This window comes from Pecten maximus, chromosome 1 (genome assembly GCF_902652985.1).
Source record: "Pecten maximus chromosome 1, xPecMax1.1, whole genome shotgun sequence".
Taxonomy (NCBI): Eukaryota; Metazoa; Mollusca; class Bivalvia; order Pectinida; family Pectinidae; genus Pecten; species Pecten maximus.
Genome location: NC_047015.1, coordinates 5731088 through 5756067, shown reverse-complemented (window position 1 = coordinate 5756067; position 24980 = coordinate 5731088). Strand labels below are relative to the sequence as shown.

The following is a 24980-nucleotide window of genomic DNA, read 5'->3' as shown; positions in this document are numbered from 1 at the left end:
GGAGATGGTTACACTCAATACCTTAACAACTTAAGAGTCAGAAGGACTCGGGTCAGTTTGATTTAATAATTGGTAAATCTGATCTTATATTGGGTCAGTCTGATCATATATTGGGTCAGTCTGATCTTATATTGGGGCAGTCTGATCTTATATTGGGTCAGTCTGAACTTATATTGGGTCAGTCTGAACTTTTATTGGGTCAGTCTGATCTTATATTAGGTCAGTCTGATCTTATATTTGGTCAGTCTGATCTTATATTGGGTCAGTCTGAAAATATATTGGGTCAGTCTGATCTTATATTGGATCAGTCTGATCTTATATTGGGTCAGTCTGATCTTATATTGGGTCAGTCTGATCTTATATTGGGGCAGTCTTAACTTATATTGGGTCAGTCTGATCTTATATTGGGTCAGTCTGAAAATATATTGGGTCAGTCTGATCTTATATTGGATCAGTCTGATCTTATATTGGGTCAGTCTGAACTTATATTGGGTCAGTCTGATCTTATATTGGATCAGTCTTAACTTATATTGGGTCAGTCTGATCTTATATTGGGGCAGTCTGATCTTATATTGGATCAGTCTGAACTTATATTGGGGCAGTCTGATCTTATATTGGATCAGTCTGATCTTATATTGGGTCAGTCTGATCTTATATTGGGTCAGTCTGATCTTATATTGGGGCAGTCTTAACTTATATTGGGTCAGTCTGATCTTATATTGGGTCAGTCTGAAAATATATTGGGTCAGTCTGATCTTATATTGGATCAGTCTGATCTTATATTGGATCAGTCTGATCTTATATTGGGTCAGTCTGATCTTATATTGGATCAGTCTTAACTTATATTGGGTCAGTCTGATCTTATATTGGGGCAGTCTGATCTTATATTGGATCAGTCTGAACTTATATTGGGGCAGTCTGATCTTATATTGGATCAGTCTGATCTTATATTGGGTCAGTCTGAAAATATATTTGGTCAGTCTGATCTTATATTGGGTCAGTCTGATCTTATATTGGGTCAGTCTGATCTTATATTGGGGCAGTCTGATCTTATATTGGGGCAGTATGAACTTATATTGGGTCAGTCTGATCTTATATTGGGATAGTATGATCTTATATTGGGGCAGTCTGATCTTATATTGGGGCAGTCTGAACTTATTTTGGGTCAGTCTGAACTTTTATTGGGTCAGTCTGATCTTATATTGGGTCAGTCTGATCTTATATTGGGGCAGTCTGAACTTATATTGGGTCAGTCTGATCTTATATTGGATCAGTCTGATCTTATATTGGATCAGTCTGATCTTATATTGGGTCAGTCTGATCTTATATTGGGGCAGTCTGATCTTATATTGGGGCAGTCTGATCTTATATTGGGTCAGCCTGATCTTATATTGGATCAGTCTGATCTTATATTGGGGCAGTCTGAGCTTATATTGGATCAGTCTTAACTTATATTGGGTCAGTCTGATCTTATATTGGGGCAGTCTGATCTTATATTGGGGCAGTCTGAACTTATATTGGGGCAGTCTGATCTTATATTGGATCAGTCTGATCTTATATTGGGTCAGTCTGATCTTATATTGGGTCAGTCTGAAAATATATTTGGTCAGTCTGATCTTATATTGGGTTAGTCTGATCTTATATTGGGTCAGTCTGATCTTATATTGGGACAGTCTGATCTTATATTGGGTCAGTCTGAACTTATATTGGGTCAGTCTGATCTTATATTGGGTCAGTCTGATCTTATATTGGGGCAGTCTGAACTTATATTGGGTCAGTCTGATCTTATATTGGATCAGTCTGATCTTATATTGGGTCAGTCTGAACTTATTTTGGGTCAGTCTGATCTTATATTGGATCAGTCTGATCTTATATTGGGGCAGTCTGATCTTATATTGGATCAGTCTTAACTTATATTGGGGCAGTCTGATCTTATATTGGGTCAGTCTGAACTTATATTGGGGCAGTCTGATCTTATATTGGATCAGTCTGATCTTATATTGGGTCAGTCTGATCTTATATTGGGTCAGTCTGAAAATATATTTGGTCAGTCTGATCTTATATTGGGTCAGTCTGATCTTATATTGGGTCAGTCTAATCTTATATTGGGTCAGTCTGATCTTATATTGGGGCAGTCTGATCTTATATTGGGGCAGTATGAACTTATATTGGGTCAGTCTGATCTTATATTGGGGCAGTCTGATCTTATATTGGGTCAGTCTGATCTTATATTGGGTCAGTCTAATCTTATATTGGGGCAGTCTGATCTTATATTGGGTCAGTCTGATCTTATATTGGGTCAGTCTGATCTTATATTGGGTCAGTCTGAACTTATTGTGGGTCAGTCTGATCTTATATTGGGGCAGTCTGATCTTATATTGGGTCAGTCTGATCTTATATTGGGTCAGTCTGATCTTATATTGGGGCAGTCTGATCTTATATTGAGGCAGTCTCATCTTATATTGGGTCAGTCTGATCTTATATTGGGGCAGTCTGATCTTATATTGGGGCAGTCTGATCTTATATTGGGTCAGTCTGATCTAATATTGGGTCAGTCTGATCTTATATTGGGTCAGTCAGAACTTACATTGGGTCAGTCTGATCTTATATTGGGTCAGTCTGATCTTATATTGGGTCAGTCTGAACTTATTTTGGGTCAGTCTGATCTTATATTGGGGCAGTCTGATCTTATATTGGGGCAGTCTGATCTTATATTGGGGCAGTCTGATCTTATATTGGGGCAGTCTGATCTTACATTGGGGCAGTCTGATCTTATATTGGTGCAGTCTGATCTTTTATTGGGTCAGTCTGATCTTATATTGGGTCAGTCTGATCTTATATTGGGTCAGTCTGATCTTATATTGGGTCAGTCTTATCTGATATTGGGTCAGTCTGATCTTACATTGGGGCAGTCTGATCTTACATTGGGGCAGTCTGATCTTATATTGGGTCAGTCTGATCTTATATTGGGTCAGTCTGAACTTATATTGGGGCAGTCTGATCTTATATTGGGTCAGTCTGATCTTATATTGGGTCAGTCTGATCTTATATTGGGTCAGTCTGAACTTATATTGGGGCAGTCTGATCTTATATTGGGGCAGTCTGATCTTATATTGGGTCAGTCTGATCTTATATTGGGGCAGTCTGATCTTATATTGGGGCAGTTTGATTTAATAGCATTGCGAGCAATTCTTTCCTGTGATGTCACAATCTCTAAGTTAATATTTTGTCAATAAGTATTTTTTCCAAGTTAAGTTTAAAAGTCTAAAAGTAAAATTCTGATAGACTTCAAGGCATTAAACAGAAACCTAACTTAATGTCGATTTTTATTGATAATGTGACCATTGACGAAGTCGGTTTGTCTCTAGAATCTGTTTAACTGTCAGGATTAACTGGGATGAGAGCGAGATCTGATGTCCCGCCATGTGATTGATAATCACCTGATTTGATTGACACATTGGATCTGACTGTAACGGTCGATGTACAATCAGGTGTGTAACACGGAACAGATCACCTGTCTTACTTACCGTTATTACAATAAAACTAATAAACATTTCAAAGCCGCGAATCTATCCGGGAGGAGGCGTTGTAGCTGTAGGAGACGCAAACTTTACGGTGTCCAAACATGTAAATTTACTGAGTAAATGCCTGTCTTCGCATAGGTGCTTAGCACGTTTATAAGTACAAAACTGTTTATAGACTAATGTATAGAGAAATGTCTGGAACTCCTCCGTCCTGCAAAAACTGATCAAAATTTTACTAGAAAAGATGTTTCAATGGCGATAGTCTTAATCAAAAGTTAAGAGAGTAACCTTTAACATGACACCAAGAAATCATACCTAAAAAGTCTATTTCTTTCGCGCGCAGCTTCGAAACTCTGAAAAGGAATGAATTTTCTTTAGTCTGACACGATCGAGAACATTTTTTCAAACGAAAACAATGTCTATTCCCTACACAGAAAACGTGACGGTCTACAATTACAGGGTTTGGTGTTAACAAGTATAAGGTCAAAACAACTTATTTACTTGTCTAACGCTTCACTCCATTTCCCCTCTCATGCTCCCCATGGTTGTTTTCTGCATCGACAAGTATCAGTGTCAAGTCGACGGCCATCTTGCCACTGCCAATAGCCGACCAATGAAATCACGGTTTACAAAACTTGAATGGCAAGTGGCAAGATGGCCGTCGACTTGACACAGATACCTGTATATTAGTCTATAATCGGTCTTGGACATATAAACGTGCTAAGCACCTATGGTCTACGTCTAGTACCTAGTTGAGCTCCAAAATAATTTGAAGTGTTTAGATTGAATTCGTATTAGGTCGATTCCCGGTGATTAAAAATTATTTTTTAGTATCGAATTGTGCACTTTATTTCATTCCAACATATTACATTCCAATATCTGCGATCTTTATTTCTTAAAGTCCTAAAAACCATTCTGTCGCTGGGTTTTAGGAAATTATATATAAAGAACTTGTGTTGTGGTTGTCCTCGGGGGCGAATGTAGTGGAGAGTATAAGGTCACATTACTAGCTCAGGCTAACAAGAAATTCCCTTTAGTCTAACGGTAGGATGTGTTTGTGTATTATGCAATAATTTCTTTAATTTTATACATTTATATGTATGTGTAAAAGTAGAGAGTATAAGGTTACCTTACTTGCTCAGACTAGGGGGATTTCCCTTAAATAGTATAGTGTTAGGATGTTGCCTTGAGAGCGAGAGGTCGGCACGGGCACGGTGTTTTTCATTACTGCTTCCTAATACAGATTTGGTGCCGTGACCACTCCAAGTGAAAGCTATAGGAGATGGAAAGGCTTCCTTGGAAATAAAGAACGTGGGTTTTGGTTATTTTAGACTTTGTGAAGGAGGGATTCGTGTAAAAGTAGAGAGTATAAGGTCACCTTACTAGCTCTTACTAGTGAACATTCCCTTCAGTCTTGGGAAGGGTATTTTTCACGACTTCTTCCTATTTCATATGTATGTATTTAGAAGAAAACAAGAAATATCTTTAAAAAAGATAAACGGCATAGTTTTAATGCTGGTGGTTATAATGTAAAACTGCTTGTGAAATAAATTAACGAACTAATGCGTTTCAGCACGGATAACAAAATTTTATCAGTTTGAATCATTTTTGGTGATAATAAGACGGCATTTGAGTCAGGAATATATGTGTCATTTGAAAAGATACATGCACTTATTCAGCTTGCATTCAATCTTAACTTTGCTTCGTTTTTAACTGCATACTCTGCATTTTGCATTTACCGCTATATTAACCAATCACATACTTCATCTTGACCAGTAACGCCACCTGTCGCGTCATATCCGGGACCAAAAGAATATTATACGGCTATGCCGAAAAAGTTTGCTTTGAGAGCGAGACTTCGCTAGTTCAGTTTTCGTCCAGTACATTAGAGAAAGGTTATGGGTCTTGTCATCCCGAGACCGAGACCAGTCTGATTAGCCCCATTACCGGGTACGACATTTAATTTATAACCCTCCACAGTCACACCGATCGTCTCCGTGACCTTGATAGTTATGCGGGTGTACAAACGCCGTCGCCAATACAATGTTCCTTAGGTAAACGAAGTATCCGAAACCTAGGAACAAATAGGCTATTGCCAGTCATACGACAGTATTGCATGCTTGTACCTCAAGAATGGCGCAATATCTTATCTTTGTGTCTCGACAAAAGGCCTGTTATCTATAGTCTGTGTTGTCGTTATCATCATCGGTCAGAGTATTGCAATCCACACAATGGTTATATCGTAGATTTTTTTGTACTTGTATTGTTGGGTAAGAGCTAAATTATGACAGTGATTTACTAAGTTGATTTAATTTATCAGGTATTTACATATTTATATAAATATTCAACAACGTGTTTTTAAATTATCTTGGGCAGATTTAACAATATAGATACAGTATCTAGATTGTCCTGGATGTAGCGGTGCCGCCCTAACAGCCCATGTACTTAGTACCGGAATGGTAGCGTTCCCCTCCCTAGAAACCTCCTCAGTATATAATGCCCTGTAGTGTAAAATGTCCTCCATAGTGTGTCACTAGTTATCTTACTACTGATAAGCGGTATTACTTGATAATAGATATTTGTACTACCGAACACAGTAACGAGTGCTACCTAACAAGTGGTATATGTTATAATGTAATTCACTTCTCCCGTCAGAGAATATGGACTAGCACGACCTAGAACTGTAATCTAGACCATTCAGTTTCACACTAAAACAATAAATAACTCGCGCCAAGTCGAGGCAGGGTCCCGCGAGGACGAGGTCGCTGTTGGGAAAGGGACTGTGAGATTTCCTTCCTTCCTTGTGCTATTACTTATTTCGTGAAATTGGCTGGTGTGGAGGAAACACAACTCGGTTCAACAGTTCATTTTAAAGTCATTAACATTTTGATGCACGGCCTGCCGGAGAGCGGCATTTAGACCGCAACGTTCGTTTAGATAAGGCCATTTTCATCTTCCGATAGTTTTATTACTGGCGTGCTTTACATACTGAGGTTTGTCCTGATAGACACCACAACATGGAGGAAGAGATGAAATACAGTTTTCAGACAGGAGTGAGGAACACATTCGGAGTGGTGGATTATGTTCTGTTCGGCTTACTTCTCTGTGTATCTGCAGGCATCGGTCTGTTCTACGCCATCAAAGACAGGAGGAAACAAAACATTAAGGATTTCCTGTTGGCGGGAGGGAACATGAGTGCCATTCCCGTGGCCTTGTCCCTCCTGGCGAGTTTCATGTCGGCCATCACGTTGCTAGGGACGCCAGCAGAGATGTACAATTATACGACTATATACTATTGGATAGGACTGGGCTACTTCTTCACCATCGGGGCTGCTGCTCACATTTATATACCGGTCTTTTACAGGCTTCGGGTCACTAGTGCCTACCAGGTAAATAAAGGTCGAGGTCAGTAAGGGGATGCCAACTAAATTAGATTTAGGTTCTAAAATTAATCAAACCATTTGTGCATATTCATGGTAATACAATCAATGTCGACAAAAAAGAGGGGAATTACAGAACTATGGAATAAAGTTGTGTCGGACAAGGCTGTTATCTTGGTCCCCCGTGCTCCTAATTGTGAAGAGCACGCTGCCTTGCAACCGGGTACAATATTAACTTTGCTTTACGCCAAACTGCTTTTTGCTTTAAATAGCAAAACTAAAAATTCGTTTTTTATCTTTCTTCAATGTACCCGGCTGTCGTGTGAATAGCCTAGCTTTGTTAGGTACCCGGCTGTCGTGTGAATAGTCTAGCTTTGTTAGGTACCCGGCTGTTGTGTGAATAGTCTAGCTTTGTTAGGTACCCGGCTGTCGTGTGAATAGTCTAGCTTTATTAGGTACCCGGCTGTCGTGTGAATAGTCTAGCTTTGTTAGGTACCCTGCTGTCGTGTGAATAGTCTAGCTTTGTTAGGTACCCGGCTGTCGTGTGAATAGTCTAGCTTTGTTAGGTACCCGACTGTCGTGTGGATAGTCCAGCTTTGTAATTAGGTACCCGACTGTCGTGTGAATAGTCTAGCTTTGTTAGGTAACCGGATGTCGTGTGAATAGTCTAGTTTTGTTAGGTACCCGGCTGTCGTGTGAATAGTCTAGCTTTGTTAGGTGCCCGGCTGTCGTGTGAATAGTCTAGCTTTGTTAGGTACCCGGCTGTCGTGTGAATAGTCTAGCTTTGTTAGGTACCCGGCTGTCGTGTGAATAGTCTAGCTTTGTTAGGTGCCCGGCTGTCGCGTGAATAGCCTAGGTTTGTTAGGTGCCCGGCTGTCGTGTGGATAGTCCAGCTTTGTAATTAGGTACCCGGCTGTCGTGTGAATAGCCTAGGTTTGTTAGGTACCCGACTGTCGTGTGGATAGTCTAGCTTTGTTAGGTACCCGGCTGTCGTGTGGATAGTCTAGCTTTGTTAGGTACCCGACTGTCGTGTGAATAGTCTAGCTTTGTTAGGAACCAGTTTTTTAGTTGCAAATAACGGTTAGCTAGTTTACACACTCATAACATATCATGCTCATACATTGTCTAAAACTTCATGCTTTTTAACTATATATGACACTTAACAACTGTATTGCTTGGTATTGTTGACAGTAATTTTAGACACATGCAGAAAGAGGTATCGCTGTAGGCATGACTTTATATCAGCATCATACAGTCTCAGAAACGCCACACACGCACTTGTTGAATGCAATATAAATTCCACACACAAATGTACGAATCTTTCTGACCAGATCGTACACGGAACCGCAGGTCTCAGTCCTTATCATGATATTTACTTCTACAGTGCAGTTTATTTTTGCTCTTTGAATTTGGAATACGCGAGAAAGCTTTTAACACATCGAAAGGAATTTTCTGAAATATTTTTAAACTTTTACATTCTGCCTTAAGCTTTGTTATCTTGACTACGCCGGTGCATGCGCATTGGTGACCATTTGTGTACTTGAAATAGGAAAGGACAGTGCTGTATTTTTACAGTGTTGTGAATATCGCACGCTGCGGTGAACGACCCTGTTCGGTAAGGTCGTCCACGGGAGGAAACGACCTGCCACAATCGGCATGTAATGAATACTGTTATCACCGCGGTAACCTACATCTGGGTGGGTCTTGTTCGGGGATGCTCTCTGAGATATGGAGCGCATATCGAAATATATGTGAAATATAATGTCAAAAGGGTTCAGAAATGGTTACATACAGTACATCCGAGTTATGATAAACATCTACTCCATTTGTAATAAAGAGTGACGCGGGTTACGTTTTTTATAACCACAGATGTATGGTTAGTTTTATATAGCTCTATATCCATGTCAAGGCGTTCAGGCAGCGTCCCTATATCGTGTTCCGCGTCACGATAGAGATTTTAGGAGAGATAAGCTAAAAGGAAAAGTGTTTAGGTTTCAGAATGAAGTCCCAAGTTAATTATGGAAAGTTCCCGAAAATATTTGTCTGTGAAACTACCACAGTTGTGTATGAAGAATCATTTGAAATGTAATGGATTCAGCCGCTAGCCGGCGCCCAGCTGGGTTTGTCAGCTTTGTAATTTATGTAACACATGACCCCGCATAAACAGTTGTTACAAAGCATAGATAATACATGTTCTAGATGTCGTGTTTGGTGAGTGATAAATGACATTTTTTCTCAAGAGAAGGTTACATAACGTTAAATACATATATAGCGATTTCACACACACTGACACGTGTTTTGTATCAGTCCATTTTTGGGGGACAGACGGATACATCCCTAGACGAGTGATGGTGACTACAGTAAATCTGTGGAACATCTACATCATTATTACGTATCAGCAACATTAAGATAATTAAACATCACAATGAATTAATGCCCGTTATGTATTGAAATACGTATTATTATGATACATATTATTGTAATACATACTATTGTTATACATACTATTGCAATAATACTATTATAATACATATTATTATAATATATACTATCATGATACATACTATTGTAATACATAATATTATAATACATGATATTATAATACATATTATTATAATATATACTATCATGATACATACTATTGTAATACATACTATTGTAATACATACTATTATAATACATACTATCATAATACATACTATTGTAATACATACTATTATAATACATGATATTATAATACATCTTATTATAATATATACTATCAAAATACATGCAATTATAATACTATTATTATACATAAAAATATGATACATGATATTATAATAAATACTTTTATCTATTAAAATATATGATATTATGATACATACTATCATAATACATATTATCATAATATATACTATTATAATACATACTATTGTAATACATACTATTATAATACATGATATTATAATAGATACTATTATAATACATATTATTATAATATATACTATTATAAAACATACTATTATAATACATATTATTGTAATACATACTATTATAATACATAGTATTATAATTGCATGAACACTTACAAGCGAAAGTGAGCATTTATGTAGCAAAAACTGCTAAAAAGTGCGCCGACATTGACTTTGTGGGACCCTTTACTACCCCCCACGTTGATCCGATTAGATCTTGTCATATGTCATGTGAAGACAAACTATACCTAGCATTGTAATGGGCCACATAATGATCCCACATTGCAAACCTCTTTTTGTGTTCAAACTATATTGTGTGTGTGTGTTGTTTATCACGACAAAAATAACTATAAATGGTATCATCCGGTTTGAACTTCCTGATGTCAGTGTTTTAGAAAAGGGGTAATTGAAACGCCCTATTTGTGTGAGATTACTCAAACATGTGTAATATTACTCAAACATGTGTAATATTACTCAAACATGTGTGATATTCCTCAAAAGTAAGTGTGCTTATATCGGCATTGTGTGATATTACTCAAACAAGTAAGTGCGCTTATATCGGCATTGTGTGATATTACTCAAACAAGTAAGTGCGCTTATATCGGCATTGAACTAACCGGCAACATAGTATTCCGTCACCCTTATCGACTGTATACGAGCATATGGTAACAGTCCAATGTTTGAATAACTCTTTTTCACTTTGAATTTACGAAATATATCGCAAACATCTATTAAAATAATCCTATCTAGGTAAATGTCGTTTGAGATGTTGCGGTACTCCATCAATACCAACAAGACACTATTTAACAACAGTATACCTGACTACATCGACAACACCAAGACAACGTTGGTTCTAACAAATATCGTGACATTTTAAGTAGCATGAAACTAACGTTTTAAGTAGCATGAAACTAACGTTTTAAGGAGTATCGAACTAACATTTTAGGGAGTATCAAACTGACGTTTTGAGGAGTATCGAACTGACGTTTTAGGGAGCATCAAACTGACGTTTTAGTTAGTTTTAAATTAACGTTTTAGGGAGTATCGAACTAACATTTTAGGGAGCATCAAACTGACGTTTTAGTTAGTTTTAAATTGACGTTTTAGGGAGTATCAAACTGACGTTTTAGGGAGCATCAAACTGACGTTTTAGTTACTTTTAAATTAACGTTTTAGGGAGTATCAACTGCCGTTTTAGGGAGTATCTAACTGACGTTTTAGGGAGTATCAAACTAACGTTTTAAGGAGTATCGAACTAACATTTTAGGGAGTATCAAACTGACGTTTTAGGGAGTATCAAATTGACGTTTTAGGGAGTATCAAACTGACGCTTTAGTTAGTTTTAAATTAACGTTTTAGGGAGTATCAACTGACGTTTTAGGGAGTATCGAACTGATGTGTTAAGGAGTATCAAACTGACATTGTAGGAAGTATCAACTGCCGTTTTAGGGAGTCTCAAACTAACGTTTTAGGGAGTATCGAGCTGACGTTTTAGGGAGTATCGAACTGACGTTTTAGGGAGTATCAAACTAACGTTTTAAGGAGTATTAAATTCACGTTTTAGGGAGTATCAACTGCCGTTTTAGGGAGTATCGAACTGATGTGTCAGGGAGTATCAAACTGACGTTTAAGTTAGTATCAAACTGACGTTTTAGTTAGTATTAAACTAACGTTTTAGGGAGTATCAAACTGACATTTTAGGAAGTATCGAACTGACGTTTTAGGGGGTATCAACTGCCGTTTTAGGGAGTATCAAACTAACGTTTTAGGGAGTATCAAACTGACGTTAAAGTTGGTATCAAACTGGCGTTTTAGTTAGTATCGAACTAACATTTTAGGGAGTATCATACTGACGTTTTAAGGAGTATCGAACTAACATTTTAGGGAGTATCAAAGTGACGTTTTAGGGAGTATCAACTGACGTTTTAGGGAGTATCAACTAACGTTTTAGGGAGTATCGAACTAACATTTTAAGGAGTATCAACTGACGTTTTAGGGAGTATCAAACTGACGTTTTAAGGAGTATCGAACTAACATTTTAGGGAGTATCAAACTGACGTTTTAGGGAGTATCGAGCTGACGTTTTAGGGAGTATCGAACTGACGTTTTAGGGAGTATCAAACTAACGTTTTAAGGAGTATTAAATTCACGTTTTAGGGAGTATCAACTGCCGTTTTAGGGAGTATCGAACTGATGTGTCAGGGAGTATCAAACTGACGTTTAAGTTAGTATCAAACTGACGTTTTAGTTAGTATTAAACTAACGTTTTAGGGAGTATCAAACTGACATTTTAGGAAGTATCGAACTGACGTTTTAGGGGGTATCAACTGCCGTTTTAGGGAGTATCAAACTAACGTTTTAGGGAGTATCAAACTGACGTTAAAGTTGGTATCAAACTGGCGTTTTAGTTAGTATCGAACTAACATTTTAGGGAGTATCATACTGACGTTTTAAGGAGTATCGAACTAACATTTTAGGGAGTATCAAAGTGACGTTTTAGGGAGTATCAACTGACGTTTTAGGGAGTATCAACTAACGTTTTAGGGAGTATCGAACTAACATTTTAAGGAGTATCAACTGACGTTTTAGGGAGTATCAAACTGACGTTTTATGGAGTATCGAACTAACATTTTAGGGAGTATCAAACTGACGTTTTAGGGAGTATCAAATTGACGTTTTAGGGAGTATCAAACTGACGCTTTAGTTAGTTTTAAATTAACGTTTTAGGGAGTATCAACTGACGTTTTAGGGAGTATCGAACTGATGTGTTAAGGAGTATCAAACTGACATTGTAGGAAGTATCAACTGCCGTTTTAGGGAGTCTCAAACTAACGTTTTAGGGAGTATCGAGCTGACGTTTTAGGGAGTATCGAACTGACGTTTTAGGGAGTATCAAACTAACGTTTTAAGGAGTATTAAATTCACGTTTTAGGGAGTATCAACTGCCGTTTTAGGGAGTATCGAACTGATGTGTCAGGGAGTATCAAACTGACGTTTAAGTTAGTATCAAACTGACGTTTTAGTTAGTATTAAACTAACGTTTTAGGGAGTATCAAACTGACATTTTAGGAAGTATCGAACTGACGTTTTAGGGGGTATCAACTGCCGTTTTAGGGAGTATCAAACTAACGTTTTAGGGAGTATCAAACTGACGTTAAAGTTGGTATCAAACTGGCGTTTTAGTTAGTATCGAACTAACATTTTAGGGAGTATCATACTGACGTTTTAAGGAGTATCGAACTAACATTTTAGGGAGTATCAAAGTGACGTTTTAGGGAGTATCAACTGACGTTTTAGGGAGTATCAACTAACGTTTTAGGGAGTATCGAACTAACATTTTAAGGAGTATCAACTGACGTTTTAGGGAGTATCAAACTGACGTTTTAGGGAGTATCGAACTGACGTTTTAGGGAGTATCAAACTGACGTTTTAGGGAGTATCAAACTGACGTTTTAGGGAGTATCAACTGACGTTTTAGGGAGTATCGAACTGACGTTATAGGGAGTATCAACTGACGTTTTAGGGAGTATCAAACTGACGTTTTAAGGAGTATCAAACTCACGTTTTAGGGAGTATCAACTGACGTTTTAGGGAGTATCAACTGACGTTTTAGGGAGTATCAACTGACGTTTTAGGAAGTATCAACTGACGTTTTAAGGAGTATCAACTGACGTTTTAGGGAGTATCAAACTGACGTTTTAGGGAGTATCAACTGACGTTTTAGGGAGTATCAAACTGACATTTTAAGGAGTATCAAACTGACGTTTTAGGGAGTATCAAACTGACGTTTAAGTTGGTATCAAACTGGCGTTTTAGTTAGTATTAAACTGACATTTTAGGGAGTATCAAACTGATGATTTAGGGAGTATCAACTGCCGTTTTAGGGAGTATCAAACTGACGTTTAAGTTGGTATCAAACTGGCGTTTTAGTTAGTATTAAACTAACGTTTTAGGGAGTATCAAACTGACGTTTTAAGGAGTATCAAACTGACGTTTTAGGGAGTATCAAACTGACGTTTAAGTTGGTATCAAACTGGCGTTTTAGTTAGTATTAAACTAACGTTTTAGGGAGTATCAAACTGACGTTTTAAGGAGAATCGAACTAACATTTTAGGGAGTATCAAACTGACGTTTTAGGGAGAATCGAACTAACATTTTAGGGAGTATCAAACTGACGTTTTAGGGAGTATCAAATTGACGTTTTAGGGAGTATCAAACTGACGTTTTAGGGAATGTCAAACTGGCGTTTTAGTTAGTATTAAACTAACGTTTTAAGGAGTATCAAACTGACGTTTTAGGGAGTTTTAAATTAACGTTTTAGGGAGTATCAACTGTTGTTTTAGGGAGTATCTAACTGACGTTTTAAGGAGTATCAACTGACGTTTTAGGGAGTATCAAACTGACGTTAAAGTTAGTATCAAACTGACGTTTAAGTTAGTATCAAACTGACGTTTCAGTTAGTATTAAACTAACGTTTAAAGGAGTATCAAACTGACGTTTTAGGGAGTATCAAACTGACGTTTTAGGGAGTATCAACTGCCGTTTTAGGGAGTATCAACTGACGTTTAAGTTAGTATCAAACTGACGTTTTAGTTAGTATTAAACTAACGTTTTAGGGAGTATCAAACTGACATTTAGGAAGTATCGAACTGACGTTTTAGGGAGTATCAAACTGACATTTTAGGGAGTATCAAACTGACGTTTTAGGGAGTATCAACTGTCGTTTTAGGGAGTATCAAACTGACGTTTTAGGGAGTATCGAACTGACGTTTTAAGGAGTATCAACTGACGTTTAAGGGAGTATCAAACTGACGTTAAAGTTAGTATCAAACTGACGTTTAAGTTAGTATCAAACTGCCGTTTTAGTAAGTATTAAACTAACGTTTAAAGGAGTATCAAACTGACGTTTTAGGGACTATTAAATTGACGTTTTAGGGAGTATCGAACTGATGTGTTAAGGAGTATCAAACTGACGTTTAAGTTAGTATCAAACTGACGTTTTAGTTAAAGTTTCAAACTGACGTTAAAGGAGTATCAAACTGACATTGTAGGAAGTATCAACTGCCGTTTTAAGGAGTATCGAACTGACGTTTTAGGGAGTATCGAACTGACGTTTTAGGGAGTATCAAGCTAACGTTTTAAGGAGTTTTAAATTAAGGTTTTAGGGAGTATCAACTGCCGTTTTAGGGAGTATCGAACTGATGTGTCAGGGAGTATCAAACTGACGTTTAAGTTAGTATCAAACTGACGTTTTAGTTAGTATTAAACTAACGTTTCAGGGAGTATCAAACTGACATTTTAGGAAGTATCGAACTGACGTTTTAGGGAGTATCAACTGCCGTTTTAGGGAGTATCAAACTGACGTTAAAGTTGGTATCAAACTGACATTGTAGGAAGTATCAACTGACGTTTTAGGGAGTATCAACTGCCGTTTTAGGGAGTATCAACTGACGTTTAAGTTAGTATCAAACTGACGTTTTAGTTAGTATTAAACTAACGTTTTAGGGAGTATCAAACTGACATTTTAGGAAGTATCGAACTGACGTTTTAGGGAGTATCAAACTGACATTTTAGGGAGTATCAAACTGACGTTTTAGGGAGTATCAACTGTCGTTTTAGGGAGTATCAAACTGACGTTTTAGGGAGTATCGAACTGACGTTTAAAGGAGTATCAACTGACGTTTTAGGGAGTATCAAACTGACGTTAAAGTTAGTATCAAACTGACGTTTAAGTTAGTATCAAACTGACGTTTTAGTTAGTATTAAACTAACGTTTAAAGGAGTATCAAACTGACGTTTTAGGGAGTATTAAATTGACGTTTTAGGGAGTATCAAACTGACGCTTTAGTTAGTTTTAAATTAACCTTTTATGGAGTATCAACTGACGTTTTAGGGAGTATCGAACTGATGTGTTAAGGAGTATCAAACTGACGTTTTAGGGAGTATCAAACTGACGTTTTAGTTAGTATTAAACTAACGTTTAAAGGAGTATCAAACTGACGTTTTAGGGAGTATTAAATTGACGTTTTAGGGAGTATCGAACTGATGTGTTAAGGAGTATCAAACTGACGTTTAAGTTAGTATCAAACTGACGTTTTAGTTAAAGTTTCAAACTGACGTTAAAGGAGTATCAAACTGACATTGTAGGAAGTATCAACTGCCGTTTTAGGGAGTATCGAACTGACGTTTTAGGGAGTATCAAGCTAACGTTTTAAGGAGTATTAAATTAACGTTTTAGGGAGTATCAACTGCCGTTTTAGGGAGTATCGAACTGATGTGTCAGGGAGTATCAAACTGACGTTTAAGTTAGTATCAAACTGACGTTTTAGTTAGTATTAAACTAACGTTTTAGGGAGTATCAAACTGACATTTTAGGAAGTATCGAACTGACGTTTTAGGGAGTATCAACTGCCGTTTTAGGGAGTATCAAACTGACGTTAAAATTGGTATCAAACTGACATTGTAGGAAGTATCAACTGACGTTTTAGGGAGTATCAACTGCCGTTTTAGGGAGTATCAACTGACGTTTAAGTTAGTATCAAACTGACGTTTTAGTTAGTATTAAACTAACGTTTTAGGGAGTATCAAACTGACATTTTAGGAAGTATCGAACTGACGTTTTAGGGAGTATCAAACTGACGTTTTAGGGAGAATCGAACTAACATTTTAGGGAGTATCAAACTGACGTTTTAGGGAGTATCAAATTGACGTTTTAGGGAGTATCAAACTGACGTTTTAGGGAATGTCAAACTGGCGTTTTAGTTAGTATTAAACTAACGTTTTAAGGAGTATCAAACTGACGTTTTAGGGAGTTTTAAATTAACGTTTTAGGGAGTATCAACTGTTGTTTTATGGAGTATCTAACTGACGTTTTAAGGAGTATCAACTGACGTTTTAGGGAGTATCAAACTGACGTTAAAGTTAGTATCAAACTGACGTTTAAGTTAGTATCAAACTGACGTTTCAGTTAGTATTAAACTAACGTTTAAAGGAGTATCAAACTGACGTTTTAGGGAGTATCAAACTGACGTTTTAGGGAGTATCAACTGCCGTTTTAGGGAGTATCAACTGACGTTTAAGTTAGTATCAAACTGACGTTTTAGTTAGTATTAAACTAACGTTTTAGGGAGTATCAAACTGACATTTAGGAAGTATCGAACTGACGTTTTAGGGAGTATCAAACTGACATTTTAGGGAGTATCAAACTGACGTTTTAGGGAGTATCAACTGTCGTTTTAGGGAGTATCAAACTGACGTTTTAGGGAGTATCGAACTGACGTTTTAAGGAGTATCAACTGACGTTTAAGGGAGTATCAAACTGACGTTAAAGTTAGTATCAAACTGACGTTTAAGTTAGTATCAAACTGCCGTTTTAGTAAGTATTAAACTTACGTTTAAAGGAGTATCAAACTGACGTTTTAGGGACTATTAAATTGACGTTTTAGGGAGTATCGAACTGATGTGTTAAGGAGTATCAAACTGACGTTTAAGTTAGTATCAAACTGACGTTTTAGTTAAAGTTTCAAACTGACGTTAAAGGAGTATCAAACTGACATTGTAGGAAGTATCAACTGCCGTTTTAAGGAGTATCGAACTGACGTTTTAGGGAGTATCGAACTAACGTTTTAGGGAGTATCAAGCTAACGTTTTAAGGAGTTTTAAATTAACGTTTTAGGGAGTATCAACTGCCGTTTTAGGGAGTATCGAACTGATGTGTCAGGGAGTATCAAACTGACGTTTAAGTTAGTATCAAACTGACGTTTTAGTTAGTATTAAACTAACGTTTCAGGGAGTATCAAACTGACATTTTAGGAAGTATCGAACTGACGTTTTAGGGAGTATCAACTGCCGTTTTAGGGAGTATCAAACTGACGTTAAAGTTGGTATGAAACTGACATTGTAGGAAGTATCAACTGACGTTTTAGGGAGTATCAACTGCCGTTTTAGGGAGTATCAACTGACGTTTAAGTTAGTATCAAACTGACGTTTTAGTTAGTATTAAACTAACGTTTTAGGGAGTATCAAACTGACATTTTAGGAAGTATCGAACTGACGTTTTAGGGAGTATCAAACTGACATTTTAGGGAGTATCAAACTGACGTTTTAGGGAGTATCAACTGTCGTTTTAGGGAGTATCAAACTGACGTTTTAGGGAGTATCGAACTGACGTTTAAAGGAGTATCAACTGACGTTTTAGGGAGTATCAAACTGACGTTAAAGTTAGTATCAAACTGACGTTTAAGTTAGTATCAAACTGACGTTTTAGTTAGTATTAAACTAACGTTTAAAGGAGTATCAAACTGACGTTTTAGGGAGTATTAAATTGACGTTTTAGGGAGTATCAAACTGACGCTTTAGTTAGTTTTAAATTAACCTTTTATGGAGTATCAACTGACGTTTTAGGGAGTATCGAACTGATGTGTTAAGGAGTATCAAACTGACGTTTTAGGGAGTATCAAACTGACGTTTTAGTTAGTATTAAACTAACGTTTAAAGGAGTATCAAACTGACGTTTTAGGGAGTATTAAATTGACGTTTTAGGGAGTATCGAACTGATGTGTTAAGGAGTATCAAACTGACGTTTAAGTTAGTATCAAACTGACGTTTTAGTTAAAGTTTCAAACTGACGTTAAAGGAGTATCAAACTGACATTGTAGGAAGTATCAACTGCCGTTTTAGGGAGTATCGAACTGACGTTTTAGGGAGTATCAAGCTAACGTTTTAAGGAGTATTAAATTAACGTTTTAGGGAGTATCAACTGCCGTTTTAGGGAGTATCGAACTGATGTGTCAGGGAGTATCAAACTGACGTTTAAGTTAGTATCAAACTGACGTTTTAGTTAGTATTAAACTAACGTTTTAGGGAGTATCAAACTGACATTTTAGGAAGTATCGAACTGACGTTTTAGGGAGTATCAACTGCCGTTTTAGGGAGTATCAAACTGACGTTAAAGTTGGTATCAAACTGACATTGTAGGAAGTATCAACTGACGTTTTAGGGAGTATCAACTGCCGTTTTAGGGAGTATCAACTGACGTTTAAGTTAGTATCAAACTGACGTTTTAGTTAGTATTAAACTAACGTTTTAGGGAGTATCAAACTGACATTTTAGGAAGTATCGAACTGACGTTTTAGGGAGTATCAAACTGACATTTTAGGGAGTATCAAACTGACGTTTTAGGGAGTATCGAACTGACGTTTAAAGGAGTATCAACTGACGTTTTAGGGAGTATCAAACTGACGTTAAAGTTGGTATCAAACTGACGTTTAAGTTAGTATCAAACTGACGTTTTAGTTAGTATTAAACTAACGTTTAAAGGAGTATCAAACTGACGTTTTAGGGAGTATTAAATTGACGTTTTAGGGAGTATCAAACTGACGCTTTAGTTAGTTTTAAATTAACCTTTTATGGAGTATCAACTGACGTTTTAGGGAGTATCGAACTGATGTGTTAAGGAGTATCAAACTGACGTTTAAGTTAGTATCAAACTGACGTTTTAGTTAAAGTTTCAAACTGACATTGTAGAAAGTATCAACTGCCGTTTTAGGGAGTCTCAAACTGACGTTTAAGTTAGTATCAAACTGACGTTTTAGTTAGTATTAAACTAACGTTTTAGGGAGTATCAAACTGACATTTTAGGAAGTATCGAACTGACGTTTTAGGGAGTATCAACTGCCGTTTTAGGGAGTATCAAACTGACGTTAAAGTTGGTATCAAACTGACATTGTAGGAAGTATCAACTGACGTTTTAGGGAGTATCAACTGCCGTTTTAGGGAGTATCAACTGACGTTTAAGTTAGTATCAAACTGACGTTTTAGTTAAAGTTTCAAACTGACGTTAAAGGAGTATCAAACTGACATTGTAGGAAGTATCAACTGCCGTTTTAGGGAGTATCGAACTGACGTTTTAGGGAGTATCGAACTGACGTTTTAGGGAGTATCAAGCTAACGTTTTAAGGAGTATTAAATTAACGTTTTAGGGAGTATCAACTGCCGTTTTAGGGAGTATCGAACTGATGTGTCAGGGAGTATCAAACTGACGTTTAAGTTAGTATCAAACTGACGTTTTAGTTAGTATTAAACTAACGTTTTAGGGAGTATCAAGCTGACATTTTAGGAAGTATCGAACTGACGTTTTAGGGAGTATCAACTGCCGTTTTAGGGAGTATCAAACTGACGTTAAAGTTGGTATCAAACTGACATTGTAGGAAGTATCAACTGACGTTTTAGGGAGTATCAACTGCCGTTTTAGGGAGTATCAACTGACGTTTAAGTTAGTATCAAACTGACGTTTTAGTTAGTATTAAACTAACGTTTTAGGGAGTATCAAACTGACATTTTAGGAAGTATCAAACTGACGTTTTAGGGAGTATCAAACTGACATTTTAGGGAGTATCAAACTGACGTTTTAGGGAGTATCGAACTGACGTTTAAAGGAGTATCAACTGACGTTTTAGGGAGTATCAAACTGACGTTAAAGTTGGTATCAAACTGACGTTTAAGTTAGTATCAAACTGACGTTTTAGTTAGTATTAAACTAACGTTTAAAGGAGTATCAAACTGACGTTTTAGGGAGTATTAAATTGACGTTTTAGGGAGTATCAAACTGACGCTTTAGGGAGTATTAAATTGACGTTTTAGGGAGTATCAAACTGACGCTTTAGTTAGTTTTAAATTAACCTTTTATGGAGTATCAACTGACGTTTTAGGGAGTATCGAACTGATGTGTTAAGGAGTATCAAACTGACGTTTAAGTTAGTATCAAACTGACGTTTTAGTTAAAGTTTCAAACTGACGTTAAAGGAGTTTCAAACTGACATTGTAGAAAGTATCAACTGCCGTTTTAGGGAGTCTCAAACTGACGTTTTAGGGAGTATCAAGCTAACGTTTTAAGGAGTATTAAATTAACGTTTTAGGGAGTATCAACTGCCGTTTTAGGGAGTATCGAACTGATGTGTCAGGGAGTATCAAACTGACGTTTAAGTTAGTATCAAACTGACGTTTTAGTTAGTATTAAACTAACGTTTTAGGGAGTATCAAACTGACATTTTAGGAAGTATCGAACTGACGTTTTAGGGAGTATCAACTGCCGTTTTAGGGAGTATCAAACTGACGTTAAAGTTGGTATCAAACTGACATTGTAGGAAGTATCAACTGACGTTTTAGGGAGTATCAACTGCCGTTTTAGGGAGTATCAACTGACGTTTAAGTTAGTATCAAACTGACGTTTTAGTTAGTATTAAACTAACGTTTTAGGGAGTATCAACTGACGTTTAAGTTAGTATCAAACTGACGTTTTAGTTAGTATTAAACTAACGTTTTAGGGAGTATCAACTGCCGTTTTAGGGAGTATCGAACTGATGTGTCAGGGAGTATCAAACTGACGTTTAAGTTAGTATCAAACTGACGTTTTAGTTAGTATTAAACTAACGTTTTAGGGAGTATCAAACTGACATTTTAGGAAGTATCGAACTGACGTTTTAGGGAGTATCAACTGCCGTTTTAGGGAGTATCAAACTGACGTTAAAGTTGGTATGAAACTGACATTGTAGGAAGTATCAACTGACGTTTTAGGGAGTATCAACTGCCGTTTTAGGGAGTATCAACTGACGTTTAAGTTAGTATCAAACTGACGTTTTAGTTAGTATTAAACTAACGTTTTAGGGAGTATCAAACTGACATTTTAGGAAGTATCGAACTGACGTTTTAGGGAGTATCAAACTGACATTTTAGGGAGTATCAAACTGACGTTTTAGGGAGTATCAACTGTCGTTTTAGGGAGTATCAAACTGACGTTTTAGGGAGTATCGAACTGACGTTTAAAGGAGTATCAACTGACGTTTTAGGGAGTATCAAACTGACGTTAAAGTTAGTATCAAACTGACGTTTAAGTTAGTATCAAACTGACGTTTTAGTTAGTATTAAACTAACGTTTAAAGGAGTATCAAACTGACGTTTTAGGGAGTATTAAATTGACGTTTTAGGGAGTATCAAACTGACGCTTTAGTTAGTTTTAAATTAACCTTTTATGGAGTATCAACTGACGTTTTAGGGAGTATCGAACTGATGTGTTAAGGAGTATCAAACTGACGTTTAAGTTAGTATCAAACTGACGTTTTCGTTAGTATTAAACTAACGTTTAAAGGAGTATCAAACTGACGTTTTAGGGAGTATTAAATTGACGTTTTAGGGAGTATCGAACTGATGTGTTAAGGAGTATCAAACTGACGTTTAAGTTAGTATCAAACTGACGTTTTAGTTAAAGTTTCAAACTGACGTTAAAGGAGTATCAAACTGACATTGTAGGAAGTATCAACTGCCGTTTTAGGGAGTATCGAACTGACGTTTTAGGGAGTATCGAACTGACGTTTTAGGGAGTATCAAGCTAACGTTTTAAGGAGTATTAAATTAACGTTTTAGGGAGTATCGACTGCCGTTTTAGGGAGTATCAAACTGACGTTTTAGGGAGTATCGAACTGACGTTTAAAGGAGTATCAACTGACGTTTTAGGGAGTATCAAACTGACGTTAAAGTTGGTATCAAACTGACGTTTAAGTTAGTATCAAACTGACGTTTTAGTTAGTATTAAACTAACGTTTAAAGGAGTATCAAACTGACGTTTTAGGGAGTATTAAATTGACGTTTTAGGGAGTATCAAACTGACGCTTTAGTTAGTTTTAAATTAACCTTTTATGGAGTATCAACTGACGTTTTAGGGAGTATCGAACTGATGTGTTAAGGAGTATCAAACTGACGTTTAAGTTAGTATCAAACTGACGTTTTAGTTAAAGTTTCAAACTGACGTTAAAGGAGTTTCAAACTGACATTGTAGAAAGTATCAACTGCCGTTTTAGGGAGTCTCAAACTGACGTTTTAGGGAGTATCAAGCTAACGTTTTAAGGAGTATTAAATTAACGTTTTAGGGAGTATCAACTGCCGTTTTAGGGAGTATCGAACTGATGTGTCAGGGAGTATCAAACTGACGTTTAAGTTAGTATCACACTGACGTTTTAGTTAGTATTAAACTAACGTTTTAGGGAGTATCAAACTGACATTTTAGGAAGTATCGAACTGACGTTTTAGGGAGTATCAACTGCCGTTTTAGGGAGTATCAAACTGACGTTAAAGTTGGTATCAAACTGACATTGTAGGAAGTATCAACTGACGTTTTAGGGAGTATCAACTGCCGTTTTAGGGAGTATCAACTGACGTTTAAGTTAGTATCAAACTGACGTTTTAGTTAGTATTAAACTAACGTTTTAGGGAGTATCAAACTGACATTTTAGGAAGTATCGAACTGACGTTTTAGGGAGTATCAAACTGACATTTTAGGGAGTATCAAACTGACGTTTTAGGGAGTATCGAACTGACGTTTAAAGGAGTATCAACTGACGTTTTAGGGAGTATCAAACTGACGTTAAAGTTGGTATCAAACTGACGTTTAAGTTAGTATCAAACTGACGTTTTAGTTAGTATTAAACTAACGTTTAAAGGAGTATCAAACTGACGTTTTAGGGAGTATTAAATTGACGTTTTAGGGAGTATCGAACTGACGCTTTAGTTAGTTTTAAATTAACCTTTTATGGAGTATCAACTGACGTTTTAGGGAGTATCGAACTGATGTGTTAAGGAGTATCAAACTGACGTTTAAGTTAGTATCAAACTGACGTTTTAGTTAAAGTTTCAAACTGACGTTAAAGGAGTTTCAAACTGACATTGTAGGAAGTATCAACTGCCGTTTTAGGGAGTATCAACTGACGTTTAAGTTAGTATCAAACTGACGTTTTAGTTAGTATTAAACTAACGTTTTAGGGAGTATCAAACTGACATTTTAGGAAGTATCGAACTGACGTTTTAGGGAGTATCAAACTGACATTTTAGGGAGTATCAAACTGACGTTTTAGGGAGTATCGAACTGACGTTGAAAGGAGTATCAACTGACGTTTTAGGGAGTATCAAACTGACGTTAAAGTTGGTATCAAACTGACGTTTAAGTTAGTATCAAACTGACGTCTTAGTTAGTATTAAACTAACGTTTAAAGGAGTATCAAACTGACGTTTTAGGGAGTATTAAATTGACGTTTTAGGGAGTATCAAACTGACGCTTTAGTTAGTTTTAAATTAACCTTTTATGGAGTATCAACTGACGTTTTAGGGAGTATCGAACTGATGTGTTAAGGAGTATCAAACTGACGTTTAAGTTAGTTTCAAACTGACGTTAAAGGAGTTTCAAACTGACATTGTAGAAAGTATCAACTGCCGTTTTAGGGAGTCTCAAACTGACGTTTTAGGGAGTATCAAGCTAACGTTTTAAGGAGTATTAAATTAACGTTTTAGGGAGTATCAACTGCCGTTTTAGGGAGTATCGAACTGATGTGTCAGGGAGTATCAAACTGACGTTTAAGTTAGTATCAAACTGACGTTTTAGTTAGTATTAAACTAACGTTTTAGGGAGTATCAAACTGACATTTTAGGAAGTATCGAACTGACGTTTTAGGGAGTATCAACTGCCGTTTTAGGGAGTATCAAACTGACGTTAAAGTTGGTATCAAACTGACATTGTAGGAAGTATCAACTGACGTTTTAGGGAGTATCAACTGCCGTTTTAGGGAGTATCAACTGACGTTTAAGTTAGTATCAAACTGACGTTTTAGTTAGTATTAAACTAACGTTTTAGGGAGTATCAAACTGACATTTTAGGAAGTATCGAACTGACGTTTTAGGGAGTATCAAACTGACATTTTAGGGAGTATCAAACTGACGTTTTAGGGAGTATCGAACTGACGTTTAAAGGAGTATCAACTGACGTTTTAGGGAGTATCAAACTGACGTTAAAGTTGGTATCAAACTGACGTTTTAGAGAGTATCAAACTGACGTTTTAGAGAGTATCAAACTGACGTTTTAGTTAGTATTAAACTAACGTTTAAAGGAGTATCAAACTGACGTTTTAGGGAGTATTAAATTGACGTTTTAGGGAGTATCAAACTGACGCTTTAGTTAGTTTTAAATTAACCTTTTATGGAGTATCAACTGACGTTTTAGGGAGTATCGAACTGATGTGTTAAGGAGTATCAAACTGACGTTTAAGTTAGTATCAAACTGACGTTTTAGTTAAAGTTTC

General features: G+C 36.7%; 1 protein-coding gene across 1 annotated transcript in view; it reads left to right on the top strand.

Moving 5' to 3' along the window:
* Positions 1–6147: 6147 nt before the first annotated feature.
* LOC117323180 (sodium-coupled monocarboxylate transporter 2-like) overlaps positions 6148–24980 on the top strand; it is a 56845-nt gene continuing 38012 nt past the window's right edge. Inside the window, exon 1 of the mRNA XM_033878233.1 lies at positions 6148–6913. Within this exon, the coding sequence (XP_033734124.1) occupies positions 6542–6913 (372 nt within the window). The 5' untranslated portion in view covers positions 6148–6541. The remainder of the gene's footprint in view (positions 6914–24980) is intronic.